Source organism: Cetorhinus maximus, chromosome 14 (genome assembly GCF_964194155.1).
Source record: "Cetorhinus maximus chromosome 14, sCetMax3.hap1.1, whole genome shotgun sequence".
NCBI classification, from domain to species: domain Eukaryota; kingdom Metazoa; phylum Chordata; class Chondrichthyes; order Lamniformes; family Cetorhinidae; genus Cetorhinus; species Cetorhinus maximus.
Genome location: NC_135892.1, coordinates 115,895,117 through 115,914,090, shown reverse-complemented (window position 1 = coordinate 115,914,090; position 18,974 = coordinate 115,895,117). Strand labels below are relative to the sequence as shown.

The following is an 18,974-nucleotide window of genomic DNA, read 5'->3' as shown; positions in this document are numbered from 1 at the left end:
ATCTACAAGGCGCAAGTCAGGAGTGTGATGGAATACTCCCCGCTTGCCTGGATGAGTGCAGCTCCCATAATACTGAAGAAGCTGGACACCATCCAGGACAAAGCAGCCCACTTGATTGGTACCACATCCACAGATATTCACTCCCTCCATCACCGACGCACAGTAGCAGCAGTGTGGACCATCTACAAGATGCACTGCAGGAATTCACCAAGGCTCCTTAGACAACACCTTCCAAACCCACGACCACTGCCATCTAGAAGGACAAGGGCAGCAGACAGATGGGAACACCACCACCTGAAAGTTCCCCTCCAAGTCACTTACAACCCTGACTTGGAAATATATTGCCGTTCCTTCACTGACGCTGGTTCAAAATCCTGGAACTCCCTCCCTAACAGCACTGTGGGTGTACCTACTCCACATGGACTGCAGTGGTTCAAGAAGGCAGCTCACCACCACCTTCTCAAGGGCAACTAGGGATGGACAATAAATGCTGGCCCAGCCGATGAAGCCCACACCCCGTGAACTAATAATAAAAAAAAAAAGAAATAAAAACTCTTACTATCTTTTTATATTTCTGGCTAGCTTTCTCTCATGCTCTAATTTTCCCTTGTTTAAGTCATTCTTTGCTGTTCCTTATGTTCTGTCCAATCTTCTGACCTGCCACTTATCTTTGCACAATTATATGCTTTTTCTTTGAGTTTGATACTATCTTTAACCTTTCTAGTTAACCACGGATGGTCCGTCCATCCCTTGGATTTTTTCTTACTTGTTGAAATGTATCTATTCTGTGCATTCTGAAATATCCCTTTAAATATTAGCCACTGCACCTCTGTTGGCCTTTCCCTTAACCTAATTTGCCAATTCACTTTAGCCAGCTCAGCTTTCATGCCCATGATTTCCCTTATTTAAGTTTAAAAACATAGTCTCAGACCCACTTATCTCTCCCTCAAACTGAATGTAATATTGTGGTCGCTGCTACCTAGGGGCACCTTCACTATGAGATCATTAAATACTCCCAACTCATTGCATAATACCAGGTCTAGTATAGCCTGCTCTCTGGTTGGCTCCAGAACATGCTGTTCTAAGAAACTATCCCGAAAACATTCAATGTACTCCTTATCTAGGCTACCTTTGCCCATCTGACTTTTCCAGTCTATATGTAAATTAAAATCTCCCATGATTATCACCGTGCCTTTCGGACAAGCTCCAATTATTTCTTCCTTTATGCTCCACCGACCATGTGGTTAATGTTAGGGGGCCTGTACACAACTCCCACTAGTGACTTTTTGCCTTTACCATTTCTCATCTCTACCCAAACCATTTCCACATCCTGGTTCTCGGAACTTAAGTCATCCCTCTCTATTGTGCTGATACCATCTTGTCTTTTGAAGGAAGGTTGGACAGGCTAGGATTGTATCCGCCGGAGTTTAGAGTGGTGAGAGGTGACTTGACAGGGTGGCTGTGGAGAGGATGTTTCCTTTTGTGGGAGAATCTAGAACTATGGGTCGCCGTTTAAAAATAAGGGGTCACCCATTTAAAACAGAGATGAGGGGAAATTTTTTCTCTCAGAGAATCGTGAGCCACGGAATCACAGAATTTTAACGGCACAGAAGGAGGCTATTCGGCCTATCGTATCTGCACTGGCTCTTCAAATGAGCATTATGACCTAGTGCCATTGCCCTGCCCTTTCCCTGTACCTTTGCACCTTGTTTCTATTCAAATAATCATCTAATGCCCTCTTAAATGCCTCGATTGAACCTGCCTCCACCACACTTCCAGGCCATGCATTCCAGACCCAAACCACTCGTATGAAAAAGCTTTTTCTCACCTCATATTTGCTTCTTTTGCAAATCACTTTAAATCTGTGCCCTCTCGTTCTTGATCCTTTTACAAGTGGGAACAGCTTCTCCCTATCTACTCTGTCCAGCCCCCTCATGATTTTGAACATCTCTATCAAATCTCCTCTTAGCCTTCTCCTCTCCAAGGAAAACAGTCCCAAACTCTCCAATCTATCCTCATAGCTGAAGTTTCTCATCCCTGGAACCATTCTTGTAAACCTCTTCTGCACTCTCTCCAATGTGTTCACATCCTTCCTATAATGTGGTGCCCAGAACTGTACACAATATTCCAGCTGATGTCTAATGAGGAGCTTATATAAATTCAGCATAACCTCCCTGCTCTTGTACTCTATGCCCTATTAATAAAGCCCAGGATACTATATGCTTTATTAACTGCTCTCTCCACCTGTCCTGCCACCTTCAATGATCTATACACATCTACACCCAGGTCTTTCTGCTGCTGCACCCCCTTCAAAATTTTATCCCTTATTTTATATTGTCTGTCCATGTACTTCTTACCAAAATGCATCACCTCACACTTCTCTGCATTGAACTTCATCTGCCACCTATTTGCCCACTCCATCAACTTGTCTAAGTCCTCTTGAAGTTCCACACCATCCTCCTCGCAGTTCACAACACTTCCAAGATTCTTATCATCCACAAACCTTGAAACTGTACCCTGCACACCAAGGTCTAGATCATTAATATATATCAGGAAAAGCAAGGGTCCCAAAACAGGTCCCAAGTCTTCGGAACTGTCTCCCTGAAAAGGCAGTGGAAGCAGAGTCTTTGAATATTTTTAAGGCAGAGCTGGATAGATTCTTGGTAAGCAAGGTGATGATAGGTTATCGAGCGTAGGTGGGATGCAGACTCGAGGTTACTATCAGGTCAGCCATGATCTTATTAAATGGCAGAGCAGCCTCGAGGGACTGAATGGCCTACTCCTGTTCCTTGCTGTTATGTTCATATGTGTTCATATGCAGCTGCACTCATCCAGGCAAGTGGGGAGTATTCCATCACACTCCTGACTTGTGCCTTGTAGATTTTGGACAAGCTTTGGGGAGTCAGGAGGTGAGTTACTCACCGCAGGATTCCTAGCCTCTGACCTGCTCTTGTAGCAACAGTATTTATATGGCTAGTCCAGTTCAGTTTATGGTCAATGGTGACCCCCAGAATGTTGAGAGTGGGAGATTCAGTGGTAGTAATGTCATTGAATGCCGAGGGGCGATGGTTAGATTCTCCCTTGTTGGAGACGGTCATTGCCTGGTACTTGTGTGGTGCGAATGTTACTTGCCACTTGTTAACCCAAGCCTGGATGTGGCCTAGGTCTTGCTGCATTTGGACATGGACTGCTTCAGTATCTGAGGAGTCGTGAATGGTGCTGAACATTGTGCAATCATCAGTGAACATCCCCAATTCTGACCTTATGATGGAAGGAAGGTCATTGATGAAGCAGCTGAAGATGGTTGGGCCGAGGATCCTACCCTGAGGAACTCCTATAGTGATGTCCTGGAGCTGAGATGACTGACCTCCAACAACCACAGCCATCTTCCTTTGTGCTAGGGATGACTCCAACCAGCGGAGAGTTTTCCCCCTGATTCCAGTTTTGCTAAGGTTCCTTGATGCCACACTCAGTCAAATGCTGCCTTGATGTCAAGGGCAGTCACTCTCTCCTCACCTCGGGAGTTCAGCTCTTTTGTCTATGTTTGAACAAAGGCTGTAATGAGGTCAGGAGCTGAGTGGCCCTGGCGGAACCCAAACTGGGTGTCAGTGAGCAGGTCATTGCAAAGCAAGTGTCGCTTGATAGCACTGTTGATGACCCCTTCCATCACTTTATTGATGATCGAGAGTAGACTAATGGGGCGATAATTGGCCTTGTCCTGCTTTTTGTGTGCAGGATAAACCTGGGTAATTTTCCACATTGCTCGGTAGATGCCAGTGTTGTAGTTCTTCTGGGAGAGCTTGGCTAGGAACGCATTCTGTAGTACAAGTCTTCAGTACTATTGCTGGAATATTGTTAGGGCCGATAGCCTTTACAGCATCTAGTGCCTTCAGCCATTTCTCGATATCATGTGGAGTGAACCAAATTGGCTGAAGACTGGCTTCTGTGATGTTGGGGACCTCTGGAGGAGGCCGAGATGGATCATCCACTTGGCATTTCTGGCTGAAGATTGTAGTAAAGGCTTCAGACTTATCTTTCGCACTGATGTTCTGGGCTCCTCCATCCTTGAGGATGGGGATATTTGTGGAGCCTCCTCCTCCTGTGACTTGTTTAATTGTCCATCACCATTCAAGGCTGGATGTGGCAGGGCTTAAACCTAACCCTTTAGTTGTGGAATCGCTTAGTTCTGTCTATCACTTGCTGCTTATGCTGTTTGGCATGCAAGTAGTCCTGTGTTGTAGCCTCACCAGGTTGACACCTCATTTTTTTTTAAGATATGCCTGATGCTGCTCCTGGCATGGTGATGGTGGTGCCTGGGATATTGTCTGTCAGGTATGATTCCATGAGTATGACAATGTCAGGCTGTTGCTTGACTACTCTGTGAGACAGCTCTCCCAATTTTGGCACAGGCCCCCAGATGTTAGTCAGGAGGCTTTGCAGGGTCGACAGGGCTGAGTTTGCCGTTGTCGTTTCCAGTGCCTAGGTCGATGCTGGGTGGTCTGTCTGGTTTCATTCCTTTGAGGCTTTTTAGCGGTTTGCTACAAATGAATGTCTTGCTAGGCCATTTCAGAGAACGTTTAAGAGTCAACCACATTTCTGTGAGCCTGGAGTCACAGGTAGGCCAAACCAGGTAAGGACAGCAGATTTCCTTCCCTAAAGGGCATTAGTGAACCAGATAAGTTTTTAACAACAATGGTTATCATTAGATTTTTAATTCCAGATTTTTATTGAATTCAAATTTCACCATCTGCTGTGGTGGGATTTGAATCTGGGTCCCCAGGGAATTCTCCTGGGTCTCTGGATTACTAGCAACAATACCACTACGCCACCACCTTTCTTCTTATTCTGTTTAGTGATTTGATACAACCAAGTGGATTCCTCAGCCAATTCAGAGAGCGGTTATCTGTTACTCACATTGATAAATAAACCTTTGCAAATGAGAAATGCACCTTTATAAAAGCACTTTGGGGGAGAAATTAAACATTATTTGGTCTGAAATTGGAACAAGAAATGGAGGACAGGTGGACAAGTTTGAGATGGTGAGCTCCCAACCTGGTCTCCTCTAGAAATGCACCAATTTCCAATTTGGAAGGTGGTGACCTTAACCTGTGTTGGGTGTTCGGTGTTGGGTCCCAATATTGTATCTAGGATCCCAACTGAAATTGGCGTACTGCCAAGCCAACAAACAGAAAGGTTCCATCTCTCTTTAGCACTATTTAGCACCATATTTAGCACTAAAATAAGCAGAGAATGGATCAATAACCACAGAAAACAGATTCAGTGAACTGAGAAGGAAGGTTATGAATGAGAGGGAAACACAGCAAGCATTTTAAAACTCCTCGATACGATCTCACTCCAATTCACCGTGCATACCTGCTTTCAGCTTCAAACACTCCCTCTGGTAATAGGTGTAGAGTTTCCTTCCTTCTGGCTTCAATTACCTGTAATAAAGATCAATAGAAAGGAAATTAAAAGAGAGGAAAAGAAAGGGGAAGCTGAATCATGGGTTTCACTAATTGAGGGAGAGTTTAAATCATGGGTTTCACTGTTACAGAGATCAAAACATGGGATTCACTAACTGAGATTTCAAATGATGGGTTCCACTAAGAGACAGAGATCAAAGCAGAGCAGGTGATAGAGGTAGATCACTGTCAATGGTTCTCTCCTTCTGGGCTCTTCCCTGTCCATTGCCCAGATATCCTTACCTGTTGGATATTCTGGCAGAAGGCAGGCAGGCTGGTAAGCTGGCTAATGAGGTTCAGGTAGGCAGAGGAGAGGGCATGAATCGCACAGCGTGTCCACACAGGCAAGCTATCCTCATTGGTCAAAGAAAGTTCCTGTTAAATAGAGAGATTTTACTGTCCTTTGCAGTGCTCCACTGAACAGAGAGGATAAGGTCAATGATGGACTGAAAACCCTACATGTGACAGAGAAGTGGGATGGGATATTCACACACGAGATGGATGAGATATGGGGGTGAAAGGGGTGTATCAAAGTCTCCAGTTTAGGAATAAACAGAATGTTTGGTGCAATAATGAGATTTAATAAAAGGCAATCAATAAATAAAGGGGGAATAATATGGAATGTAGCTATAAGAACATAAGAAGTAGGATCAGGAGGAGGCTATTTGGCCCTTTGACCCTGTCCCTCCATAGGTCTGATCTCCTAACTCATCTCCTCCTCCCTCCTCTATCCTCATAACCCTTAACTTCTTTTGTACCCAAAAATCTATTGTCCTCTATCTTGAATATTTCAAAACATAACAAGGGGACACATAAAGAATAAATAGGAAGGGGAAAAGGGACTTTGGAAAGAGAATGGCAGCCCGCACAAATCGGAGTAACAAAGGATTATTATAAATATAAAAAAGGTCAAAGGACAGTCAAAGAGACTCCCAAGAAATGGATGGACCTTGAAGGTGCGGCCTTCAAAAAATGAAAATAAACTCTTGACACCTCTGCCCATTGTCTGCTGCAATGACCAGTGGTCCTCAACCTTCCACACCCACCCTGGAGGGCACCATGCTCTTGACCCCCAGCTTGGTGCCCTGGCCCTCCACTGGCTGCTGGCACCCGCAATGTGGCATTTACATCCCTGATGTACCTTAAAAGGCACACACAGAATCCTTGTTGTGACGTAAATGGACCAGATCCACGTTATTCACTGAGCCTAACCATCTCTGATTGCTCCATAAGGCTGGATTTACACAATTTGTATTCTGGTCTAAAAATTGAGATTGTTTCTTTTTCATACTTTTGATGCCCTGAATGAAATGAAGCAGCAGCTCCTCATCTACTTGGTCTGGGGCTCAGCTAGATGCTCACCTTTTTCATTTAGAAGCTAAGGGAAGTACCATGAGCTATGGACATTTTCAAGTGTACCCAGTTTTATGGTCTATTCTGATTTTGCAACTTTATAGTATGTTTTTGTTACAGTTTATGATTTTTTTTATTGGGATTTAACATTTAAAAGTAAATATTTGGAGGATTCAATTTCCTTTGCCTGCTTCAAAGTTGCTGTATTTCATGGTTCAACAGGCATATATGGAAGATGGTTCAGCAAGCGATCTGCCCATTGCCACAGCCAGTTTGCCTACAATTGCTATAGTGCCACCAACTATGTCTGCATATACCACACTGACAATGTCTGAAAGCAAGTGACTCCATTTGTAAGCTCTGGGTCATCATGGAGCCAGTCCAGATTATGTGCCACCCACTGTTAGGGCACCTACAACCTATACTAAAGGGCAGCACTGCCAGTTTTATATGCTATTTGAGAGATCTGCAGATTGTGAGCAGTTTGATGATGACTGAACAAGGTCATTGATAAAAGAAGAGAAATGGAGGCCAGACAGAGTCCAATCGAACCCTGAGTTATGGAGAAAATTAAAAGCAGGAGCCATCAATCATCACACATGGAGAGCAAATGCAGGGAAGCATCTACATGGTTTTTAGATGGAGGCCATGTGATGGTGACTTCTTTACAATTGAACAGTGGCAGGATATGGTAAATGGAACAGAGACATCAAAGATGAGGATTCACCAAAGTACTAAAGAGCAGAGCACATACCTGGAGAGCTAGTACCACCCGAATAAGATCTACAACCACCTCCTCATTGGCCAGCTCCACGCTGATGAGTGCAAGCATGGCATATAGTGCGTCATAGTGGATGTGCGAGTTATTCTCCTGTTTACAGCTCATGTAGATGTATCTGTACAAAGTCTGTGAGTGCTGCAAAAAATATGTCAACTTTGATCAAAATTGTACAGTTATTCACCACAGAAAGAGTGCAGAATTTCCACTGGGATTCATCTGGTCTCCCATTGATCTGCAGAAGATCAATGGAAACCCTGGAAAAATGGCATAAGGAACTAGGAGATCAAAGTAAAGCCTGAAGCAAATTCTGCTTTGTCTTTTAACCTTTCCTGCCATAAAAGAGGGGGATACAGGGGGAACACTCTGAAGGTCAGAGGGATATGGATGGACACACTGGAGAGCAGTGGGTTATAGAGGGTCACCCTCCGGGGCAGTGAGTTATGGAGAGACACATTCCGGGACAGTGGGTTATGGAGGAACACACTCCGGGAAAGTGGGTTATGGAGGGACACACTCCTGGACAGTAGGTTATGGGGGGACACACTCCAGGACAGTGGGTTATGGAGGGACACACTATGGGACAGTGGGTTACGGAGAGACACACTCTGGGACAGTGGGTTACGGAGGGACACACTCTGGGACAGTGGGTTATGGAGGGACACACTCTGGGACAGTAGGTTATGGAGGGACACACTCTGGGACAGTGGGTTATGGAGGGACACACTCCTGGACAGTGGGTTATGGGGGGACACACTCCGGGACAGTGGGTTATGGAGGGACACACTCCGGGACAGTGGGTTACGGAGGAACGCACTCTGGGACAGTGGGTTACGGAGGAACGCACTCTGGGACAGTGGGTTATGGAGGAACACACTCTGGGACAATGGGTTACAGAGGGACACACTCTGGGACAGTGGGTTACGGAGGGACACACTCCGGGACAGTGGGTTATGGAGGGACACACTCCGGGACAGTGGGTTACGGAGGGACACACTCCTGGACAGTGGGTTATGGGGGACACACTCCGGGACAGTGGGTTATGGAGGGACACACTCCGGGACAGTGGGTTATGGAGGGACACACTCCGGGACAATGGGTTATGGAGGGACACACTCCGGGACAATGGGTTATGGAGGGACACACTCCGGGACAGTGGGTTACGGAGGGACACACTCCGGGACAGTGGGTTATGGAGGGACACACTCCGGGACAATGGGTTATGGAGGGACACACTCCGGGACAATGGGTTATGGAGGGACACACTCCGGGACAGTGGGTTACGGAGGGACACACTCCGGGACAGTGGGTTATGGAGGGACACACTCCGGGACAGTGGGTTACGGAGGGACACACTCCGGGACAATGGGTTATGGAGGGACACACTCTGGGACAATGGGTTACGGAGGGACACACTCTGGGACAGTAGGTTATGGAGGGACACACTCCGGGACAATGGGTTACGGAGGGACACACTCTGGGACAGTAGGTTATGGAGGGACACACTCCAGGACAATGGGTTATGGAGGGACACACTCTGGGACAATGGGTTACGGAGGGACACACTCCGGGACAGTGGGTTATGGAGGGACACACTCCGGGACAGTGGGTTATGGAGGGACACACTCCGGGACAGTGGGTTACGGAGGGACACACTCCGGGACAGTGGGTTACGGAGGAAGAAACCATGGGGGCAGTGTGATATGGAGGGATGCATATTGGAGGACATAGGGATATGGACGGACATACTGGGGAACAGAGGATACGGAGGGGACAGACTGTGGAACAGAGTGATATGGAGGGGACACATGGGGAACATAGCAACATGGAGAGGACAGATTGGGGAGCCGTGAATATGAAGGGGCAAATGGAGAAGAGAGGGATATGGAATGGACATAATCTGGAACAGAGAGATATGGAGGGGACACACTGGCTACAGTGGGATATGGAGCGGTTACACTGTAGAACAGTGGAAAATGGTGGGGTCAGACTCAGGAACAGAGTAATACGGAGGGGTCACAATGGTGAACAGCAGGATATGGAGATGACACACTGGGAGACAGTGGGATATGGGGGGTACACATTGGGGAACAGAGGGATATGGAGGGTGCACACTTGGGAACATTGGGATATGGAAGGGTCACATTGGGGAACTGTGGGATATGGAGGGGATACACTGGGGAACAGTGGATATGGCAGGTGTAGTATAAGGTTCTGGCACATATAGGGTTACTGTGGGGCTGAGTACAGTACTGCCCACATAGTGGTGTAAGAGAGCAATGACCCCCATTCAGGGTCAGTTGAGCGTTGGACAGAGCCATGTGTGCCAGCAAGCATTGAATCAGCTCCTAGCTTGTACCCTTCACTGTATATTTGTAAATAGTTCTAAGAGTCAATAAAGACTTACAGTTAGCCTACGTATGACTACGAATATTTCCTCAGACCTACCGAACTGTAACCAAAACCCTACAACATGGTGGCAGCTTGTGGAAAAGCCCCAACCTTGCACAAATAGCAGAGAAAAGCTAATTTGCTGGAAGATTGAAAAAAAAATCAGCAAAGCAGCCTGAGCTGAGAAGAAGATCCAGAAGCAGAGGTGCAGAGGAAAAATTGCCAAGAAAAAGCTCCAAAGAAAGGCTTGGAAGCTGAAGGCAGGATTTTAAAATTCCTTACTGAGGCAGAAGACTCCATTGTATCTCCTTCGGAAGTCCAGCTTCAAATCCCAGAGCACAGAGTCAGCAGACCTCACAAGAGTGAGCTGAATCTTTTAAAATTCCAGGGTACAGCCAGTCCTGAGAAGTCTTTAAAGACCTCAGAGTCAGAGGTGCAGTTTGAAAAATCCCTAGCTAAACACCCGACCCCGAGTGGTGCCTTAACATGTAGCATCTGAGCTTGCTCTGAAAAAAGGTATAAATAATTAATTGAATACTCAGCTCTGAAGAAGAGGCAAACGGACTCGGAACATTAACTCTTTTTCTCTCTCCATAGATGATGCGAGACCTGCTAAGATTTTCCAGCATTTTCTGTTTCTCTGTCAAATTTCCAGCATCTACAGTATTTTGCTTTTATCTTAAGGCAGAACCTACACTTTAAAAGATTTAACCATGGATCAGGATTCCAGGTTTTCAAATCAATTCAGATTAATCCAAAGCCCAGATCAATCACAATATTGTGAACTTTGGAGGAAAAGATTCCTAAAATACTGTGTTACTTCAGGTTTAGACAAAAAGTCAGAAACAGAGCAGGCTAATACACTGCTTTACTCAGTAGGCCTGATTGCGGATGACTTTATTGCAAGACAGGGAATCAATGAATCATCTGCTACATTTGAAGAAGTACTAAAATCTTTTGACGTGTGTTTCAATCATAGCAGCAATAAAATAATCGAAAGAGCTAAACTTAACAAGCAAATCCAGCAGCCAGGGGAACCTGTCGATCCATTTATCAATGATCTGCACAGGATGGCAGAATGTCGTGATTATGGAGATTTAAAATTGGAACTCATCAGAGACAGACTAGTGGTAGGAGTGGTGGACAACGCACTCGCTGACCTCATGCAAGCAAAGGAAGATCTAACCCTGGAAAAGGCAATCCAGATAGTTAGACAGTCAGGACTCCATGAGCAGCACAGAACCATTTTAAGGGGAGAAAATAAACTGTGGTGCAGAGGCCAACCTACAGTTCAGCTAGTTAAGCAACAAAGACACAGGAACACTTCAGGCCAGGGAAAGTAAAAGCCAAACCAGCCTGCCGAGTGACTATGCGAACATTATGGAGCAAAGCATCTCCACAAGCAAAATCAATGTCCTGCAATTTTAGCCCAACGCTTTCCGTGCAACAGGATTGGACACTATGGCAACTGTGCAAGGCAAAAACTATGAAACACACGGAAGACCCAAGGATCATTCACAAGGCCGAGACTGCAAACCATGCTTCTTGGGTGAGGCCAACGATCTTAGTTTCTCACTTTGGAATGTGGACATTTCAGTCAATGGCTATTTAACAAATTTTATATTAGACACAGGAGCCAGCGTAACAGTCCTGTCGACAAAGAACCACGGCTGGTGACTGTGATGAAACGCGAATACTTACCTTGATTTTTAAATCGGCAGTTTGAGTTTGTTACGTGTTTCGGGCCTTCTGCTCGTGTCAGCCGGGAAATGGCCACACTTGCGCTGTTAGTATTTTTCCGTTCTTCAGGCCGGGAACTGGCCCTGCGCACATGCACAGAAAATAAAGAAGCAAAACATTGAAACGGAATGAAACTGCAGGTCAAGTGACCTGGAAATGGAGCGTCATTAGGAGAGCATGTCTCAAGGAGCAGGAGATGGGGAGGGGGACAGGGAGAAGGTCCAAAACCAAGAAGAAGGTCCAAAATCAGGGACTGGGACAGAAAAAGGTCCCAGGAGACAGTCACATGCAAGGGACAAAGACAGAGATCAGAAACAGACCCTGTTCAGTAAAGCAAGGAGCAGAGGAATAGGCTCCGAGTTAAAGAGAGAGCTGCGAAGAGCAGACTTGAAGCAAAGTGGTCTCGAGAGAAGCCCAGAAGATTCAAGGAGGCAACCAACGGTTGGTGACTCCTTACTGTAGGCCTTTAGGAGCAATAGTGTTCTGCTTGGCACAGCAAAGATCTGAAAATGTGCTTGGAAAGTGAAGCTTGAGTGTCCTCTGAGATCCAGGAATAAGGAATCTTGGAAGGCGCGATTGAAACATTGAGGTGGGTCCTTGTTGATGCCATTTGAGTGGGAGTGATGTTGGGAGAAGCATTCGCAGGTGAGTTCATCCAATGTGAAGATTGGAAACCCTTGTAAGAAAGACAAAGTTTCTATGAGACTGGTTGGCTCACAATGTGAAAAATGTTTGGGTGGATTGTTAAGAAATCCTTGGAATCTGTTTTGGACACATCTGCCATTTATTTTTGGATTGTGATGTGTCTGACCACAGTTCGCCTGTTAATGCACATCTACCCCATACCTACCCTGAATGTTAGTGCATAAGATTGTTATTGTAAATTGGTTATCTGTCTGAATTTGTATCTATCTGTAAAGATATTGCTGGGGTAAAGGAAGAATGTGATTTGAATCGTTATCTTGTGTTGGTATTGAGATTTTTCCAACCTTTTTGCCTGGTGTGGTATAGTTCATTTCTCTTGTTTAATAAATGTTTTATTCTTTGTGCTAAAAGTCCCTCAGCAGACTCCTGTGAATTTGTTCAGTAACTTTCCTCCACAATTTATTAAAAAAAACAAATTTATGATTTATCAAGCCAGGTTTCATTCTGGGATCTGACTTGTCCAGTAGTAACATCAGCTGGGTTCTTAGCATGACCCAGCAGCTGACGCCACTCACAACATCCTGATAAGGGGCAGGAGGTTTAAAGCTCTCGGTGAAATGCCCCCTGCAGGTGATACCGTGAGACAAGAATAAAACAATCCATAAGAACCACTTTGTGATCCACAACCAAGACTGTTCATTACTAAACCACAAAACCTGTGATGAAGTTAACCTGGTACAGAAGATTGATGAGGTCAGCCAGCAAGGGCCTGGCTTCAAGTACAAATGTGAGTTCCTGAAACTCTTCACAGGATTGAGGACTGACAAACGTTTACAGGATCACACTAAGAGAGAATGCTAAACCCATGTGCCTATTCACACCACATAAGATCCCACATCTACTCATGAAGCATGTGCAGCAGCAGCTGGATGAGATGACAAACATGGGAGTCATCTCCTCAGTCACACAGCCGCATGGTGTTTCGGGATGGTCCCAGTCCCAAAACTGAACGGGTCCATCTCCACCTTCATTGACCTGACACAGAGCAATGAAGCCGCAGCCAGAAAAGTACATTGCAGGTCCTCAGTGGTCGAAAGCCTGACTAAACTCACAAAGAGCGCGGAATTTTCAAAACTGGATGCAAACAGCGGCTTTTGGAAACTCCCCCTTGAGGAAGAGTCCAGGCGACCGACAACAGATTCTGCTTTAACCGCCTGCAGTTTGGAATCACGTCGGCACCAGAAATATTCCAACGTACTGTGTCAGCCATTTTGCAGGGTCTTCAGGGGTCATTTGCCACATGCACGATGTATTGCTTCATGGTGCAACAGTGGATGAACATGATGAGAGACTCACAGCCTTAGAGCATCGGCAGGAAGCAGGGCTAAAGCTGAACGACAAATGGGAGTTTTGCAGAACAAGAATTCAATTCCTGGGCCACATCGTCAGCAAGAAGGCGTCACGGCAAACCCACAAAAAACCAAAGCTATCAGCGAGTTCCCAACCCCACCCTCAATTCCAGGCCTCCAGTGATCTTGGGGATGGTGAACCAGCTGGCAAAATGTTTACTGAATTTGGCAAAGATCACAGAACCCTCAAGGCATCAGCTTAAGAAACAACAGGCATGGTGCTGGGACTCACATCAAGAACAAGCTTAAACTCACATCGAGGACATTCTGGTCCGCTATGACCCAGCCCTGCCTACCACCATAGCAGTGGATGCTTCATCCACAGCCCCAGGAGCGGTCCTTTTCCAGGAACAACTGGATGGAAGTTACCCACCTGGGTACTATGCGTCCAGATGACTTTCGGACACCGAGACGAGGTATGACATCATAGGAAAGGGGGCCCTCACAGTCATGTGGGCATGGGAGAAATTTTCAGACATATCATTGGCTTCAAGGTTACAATCAAAATGGGCTGCAAGCCACTAGTCTCCTTATTGGATGAGAAATAGCTTACAAAGATGTTTCCCAGAATCCAGAGCTTTCACCTGCGCCTCAGGGGTTCACCTACGAGATAGTGTACGTCCAAGGTGAAAACCAGACAACAGCAGACACACACTTTCAATGGTCACTGTGGGCCTCCCAGCAAATCAGGATGTCAATCTCATCGAATAACTGGAAGTGTACTCCCAATTGACAAAGAGGCACCTGCCAGCAACCACAAATAAACTCCAACAGGTCCTCAGGAACAAACGCGTGATGAGGAGTGTGCCCACATCCACAGATTCTGCCAACGCAAGGATGGCCTCAGCAGAGACCAAATGGAGGGACCATGAAAACCGGTTTGAACAACAAAAGCACTGTATGATGACCTCTTGGTCTACGATGAGCGGCTGGTCACCCCAGTCTCCCTGCAGCCAGGGGTCCTTCACAAAATATACCAGGGCCACCTGGGCATCACCATGTGCAGAGCACAGGCCCAATCCACTGTCTGGTGGCCAGGCATTTCCAAGGCAATTGAGGACACCATTGCAAATTGCCAGGTGTGTGCATTGCACAGGTAGGGACAAAGAGAGCCCCGCATCCCCACCCAATTCCACACCAGGCTATGGGAGAGGCTGGGCATTGACCTGTTCATCTTCAACAGCAAAATGTTCCTTATAGTAGTGGACTACTTCTCCAGATGGGACGAGGTAGTACTACAGGGGCAGTAAGTAAGGCACTAAAAGAGATGTTCACAAGCCATGTCATGCCAGATGAGATAGTGCCCGATAATGGCTCCACAATTTTCAAATGAGTCCTTCATGCACTTTACCACCACATCCGGCTTCCACCACTGCACCAGCTCCCTGGGATACCCACAGACAAATGGGAACGCTGAAAGAGGGTCTGTACAGTAAAAGCCCTTTGAAAAGAGAATAAGGACTTCCCCACAGCGCTGCTCACAGATAGGTCCACCCCTTTACAATGCAGCCCGTTCCCAATCAAACTCCTGATGGACAGGAAACTCCAGACACAACTTCCAATCCTGCCAAAATAACTCATAGCAGTGTTGGTAACCAAAGATTACCAGGGCATCCAAGCAAGAGAGCTGTCTGACAGAAGCATGCTTCAGCCTACAACAGAAGCTACTGCAGCAGACAATTGCCACATTTATAGAAAGGCCTGGATTAAAGACTCGAGAGAGAAGAAACTGTCATTAGAAAGGACGAGGACCAATCTCGCTCCCACCTGGTTAGCACAGTCAGGAGAAACAGGAGGCATCTTCTCCTCATCCCTAGACTGCCCATCCTCACTGTGCAATGGAAAGATATCGAGGAACATACCCAGATTCCAGGACAACTTTCAAACCTACAGAAAGAACCAGCAGCAACAGAGCTTACCACTCCTCCCACTATAGTGCAAATGAGATGTGGAAGGGTTATAAGGCTTCCAGACCACCTGGACTTTTGAATTCAAGGACTTGAAGGGGGAGATGGGGTAGTGATAATGGCGACATGACAAATTCAATGTATGATAGTAATAACAATGTAAGGCATAAGGTAAACTATAATCACTTAAAAAGACTTGGGGAGGTGTAGTATAAGGGTCTGGCACATATAGAGTTAATCTGGGACTGAGTACAGTACCACCCACACAGTGATGTTAGAGGGCACATGACTCACATTCAGGGTCAATCGAGTGTTGGACAGAGCCATATTTAGCAGCAGGCATGGAGGCAGCTCTTAGCTTGTACCCCTTACCGTATATTTGGAAATAGTTCTAAGAACCAATAAAGACATACAGTTAACCTATTTATGACTACGAAGACTTCTTCAAAGATACCAACACCGTACAACAGGTGGGACACACTGGGAAACAGGGGGATATGGAGGGGACACACTGGGGAACAGAGGGACATGGAGGGACACACTGGGGAACAGTGGGATATGGAACAGACACAGTGGGAACAGTGGGATATGGACTGGGAAACAGTGGGATATGGAGAGGACACAGTGGGAACATAGGGATATGGAGGGACAAACTGGGGAACATAGGGATATGGAGGGACATACTGGGGAACAGTGGGATATGGAGGGGACACAATGGGAACAGAGGAATATGGAGGGGACACACTGGGGATAGAGGGATATGGAGGGACACACTGGGGAGCAGTGGGATATGGAGGGGACACAGTGAGAAACAGAAGGATATGGAGGGGATACAGTGGGAACTGAGGAATATGGAGGGACACACTGAGGATAAAGGGGTATGGAGGGGAATACATTGACCAGAGGTAAATCAGCCCAGGGCTGTTTAAAGCCGAGTTGTGCCAGGTGATGGTTTGATATGCCTACTCTCTCAGTGTTTGAGCCTGTAATCTCCCTGAGCCCTTTCGCAGAATCTACAACAGGAGTACAATTCATGTCATGTAGAATGTCAGTTCATCAATCTGGCTCTGACAGTTAATAAAACTCAGGAGAAAAGGACTAACCTTCTTCATAAAGAGAGTATCCTGTCGGGAACACTTGTCAACCTTAAGCTTAAGGACAGAGATGTCTGAAACAATACTGAGGAGCAAGAGAAAAATGCCATCAGTCTAAGAATACACAGGCACACTCACATAGATACTGACAGACAAACACAAACTAATACAGTCACACAGAGATGCAGAGACAAACACAGACACAAAGGTATAGACATGGATGCACACACCCAAAGACATACAGAGGCAGACGTACAGATATAGGCACACGCACAGAGAGAGACACGAACAGATAAAGGCACACAGACGTAAATGGACAGATGTACATATGGACAAAGGCACAATGGTGAGCGGCTGTTTTTCAGGCTGGAGGAAGGTAAATAGTTTGGTTCCCCAGGAGTCGGTACTAGGACCAGGGCTTTTCCTGATCTATATTAATGATCCAGACTATGATGTACAGGGCACAATTCCTTTTTTAAATTCTTTATTTTTAAAGAAAATTTAAGAAGTCATAATGAGTAACTGCACAAAAAAACTTACAGTACAGCAATAATTCAATACACTTACACTAGGAAGACAAAGAGGAAGAAAGGAAAAGAGAAGTAAGAGGAAGAAGATGAAAAAGGAAGTGAGAAAAAATCCTCCCCAACCCCCCCAAAAAATAAATAATAAAAAAATCAACAACAATCATAGGTCAAGTATAGCTTCACCTGATATAACACACACAACCTAATTAGGGTCAGTTATATGAAAGAAGAGAGTTGTAGTTCCTCAAAATAATCTAGGAAAGGTTGCCAAGCTACATAAATCCATCAGTGGAGCCTCTTATAGTGTGCTTTATTTTCTCAAGTTTAAGGTCACGTATCCAATTAGTAAAGGAAGGCTGGGCAGGCTAATTCCAATTTAATAGAATAATATGCCTAGACAATAACGTTGAAAAGGTGAGTGCGTCAGTCTGAATTTTTATAGGGGGATGCCATTTGGTTCCACTCCAAAGAGTGCTGTAATAGGAGAAGGTCAGGGCACAATTTCAAAATTTGCAGATGACACAAACATGGAAGTATTGTGGACTGTGATCAGGATAGTGACAGAATTCAAGAGGACAGAGATAAACTGGTGGACTTACCAAACACATGGCAGAGGAAGATGGTGGCACAGTGAAAATGTTACTAGACTAGTAATCCAGAGGCCTAGTCTAATTCTCTGTGGAAACTGGTTCAAATCCCACCATGGCAGCTGGTAAAATCAGTCCTGGTGACCATAACAGCTACCATTGATTATTGTTAAAAACCCATCTGGTTCACTACTCTCCTTCCTGGAAGGGAATCTGCTGGTCTTACCTGGTCTGGCCTACATGTGACTCCAGACCCACAGCGCTATGGTTGACTCTCAACGGCCCTCTGAAATGGCCTAATAAACCACTCAGTTCAAGGGCAACAAATGCTGGATTTGCCAGTGAAGACCACATCCCATGAAAGACTAAAAAAAAGATGAAATTTAATACAGAAAAGTGTGAAGTCATTCATTTTAGTAAGAACGTTGAGAAGAGAGAATGCAAAAGAAAAGGTAAAATACCAAAGGCGGTGCAGGAGTACAGTGACCTGGGGGTATACTGTATATACTTGTGTAAAAATCTAATTTTTGGGACTAGTCTTTTAGGTCAAAAGTCAAGGGTCAACTTTTAAAAGGGTAATGTTTCTGAGGAATTGACATGTGTGCTTGCTTTGGGCCCAAAAAGGATCATCACAATGGAATAAAATAAAAACAAACAACATTAAAGAATTCATATTAACTCTCTAGCATTTATTTATCTCAGAACATTGCAAGTTATAGACTCATAGACGTTTACAGCACAGTAGGAGGCCATTCAGCCCATCATGTCCACTCCGGTCAACAAAGATCTGACTACACTAATCCCATTTTACAGCACTTGGCCCATACCTCTGGAGGCTATGGCAATGCAAGTGAATATCTAAATACCTCTTAAATGTTATAAGAGTTTCTGACTCAATCACCCTTTCAGGCAGTGAGTTCCAGACTCCCACCACCCTCTGGGTGAAAAAGTTTCTCCTCAACTCCCCTCTTAGCCTTCTACCTCCTACCTTAAGTCTATGCTTCCTGGTTATTGACCTCTCTTCTAATGGAAAAAGTGCCTTCCTATCCACCCTATCCATGTGCCTCATAACCTTATACAC

General features: G+C 45.5%; 1 protein-coding gene across 1 annotated transcript in view; it reads right to left on the bottom strand.

Moving 5' to 3' along the window:
• Positions 1 to 18,974, bottom strand: part of LOC144689990 (protein EFR3 homolog B-like) — a 177,027-nt gene that overhangs the window by 55,180 nt on the left and 102,873 nt on the right. Inside the window, exons 14-17 of the mRNA XM_078557529.1 lie at positions 16,789 to 16,864; positions 7,570 to 7,731; positions 5,706 to 5,837; positions 5,374 to 5,441 (exon numbers count right to left, since the gene is read on the bottom strand). Of these exons, the coding sequence (XP_078413655.1) occupies positions 5,374 to 5,441; positions 5,706 to 5,837; positions 7,570 to 7,731; positions 16,789 to 16,864 (438 nt within the window). The remainder of the gene's footprint in view (positions 1 to 5,373; positions 5,442 to 5,705; positions 5,838 to 7,569; positions 7,732 to 16,788; positions 16,865 to 18,974) is intronic.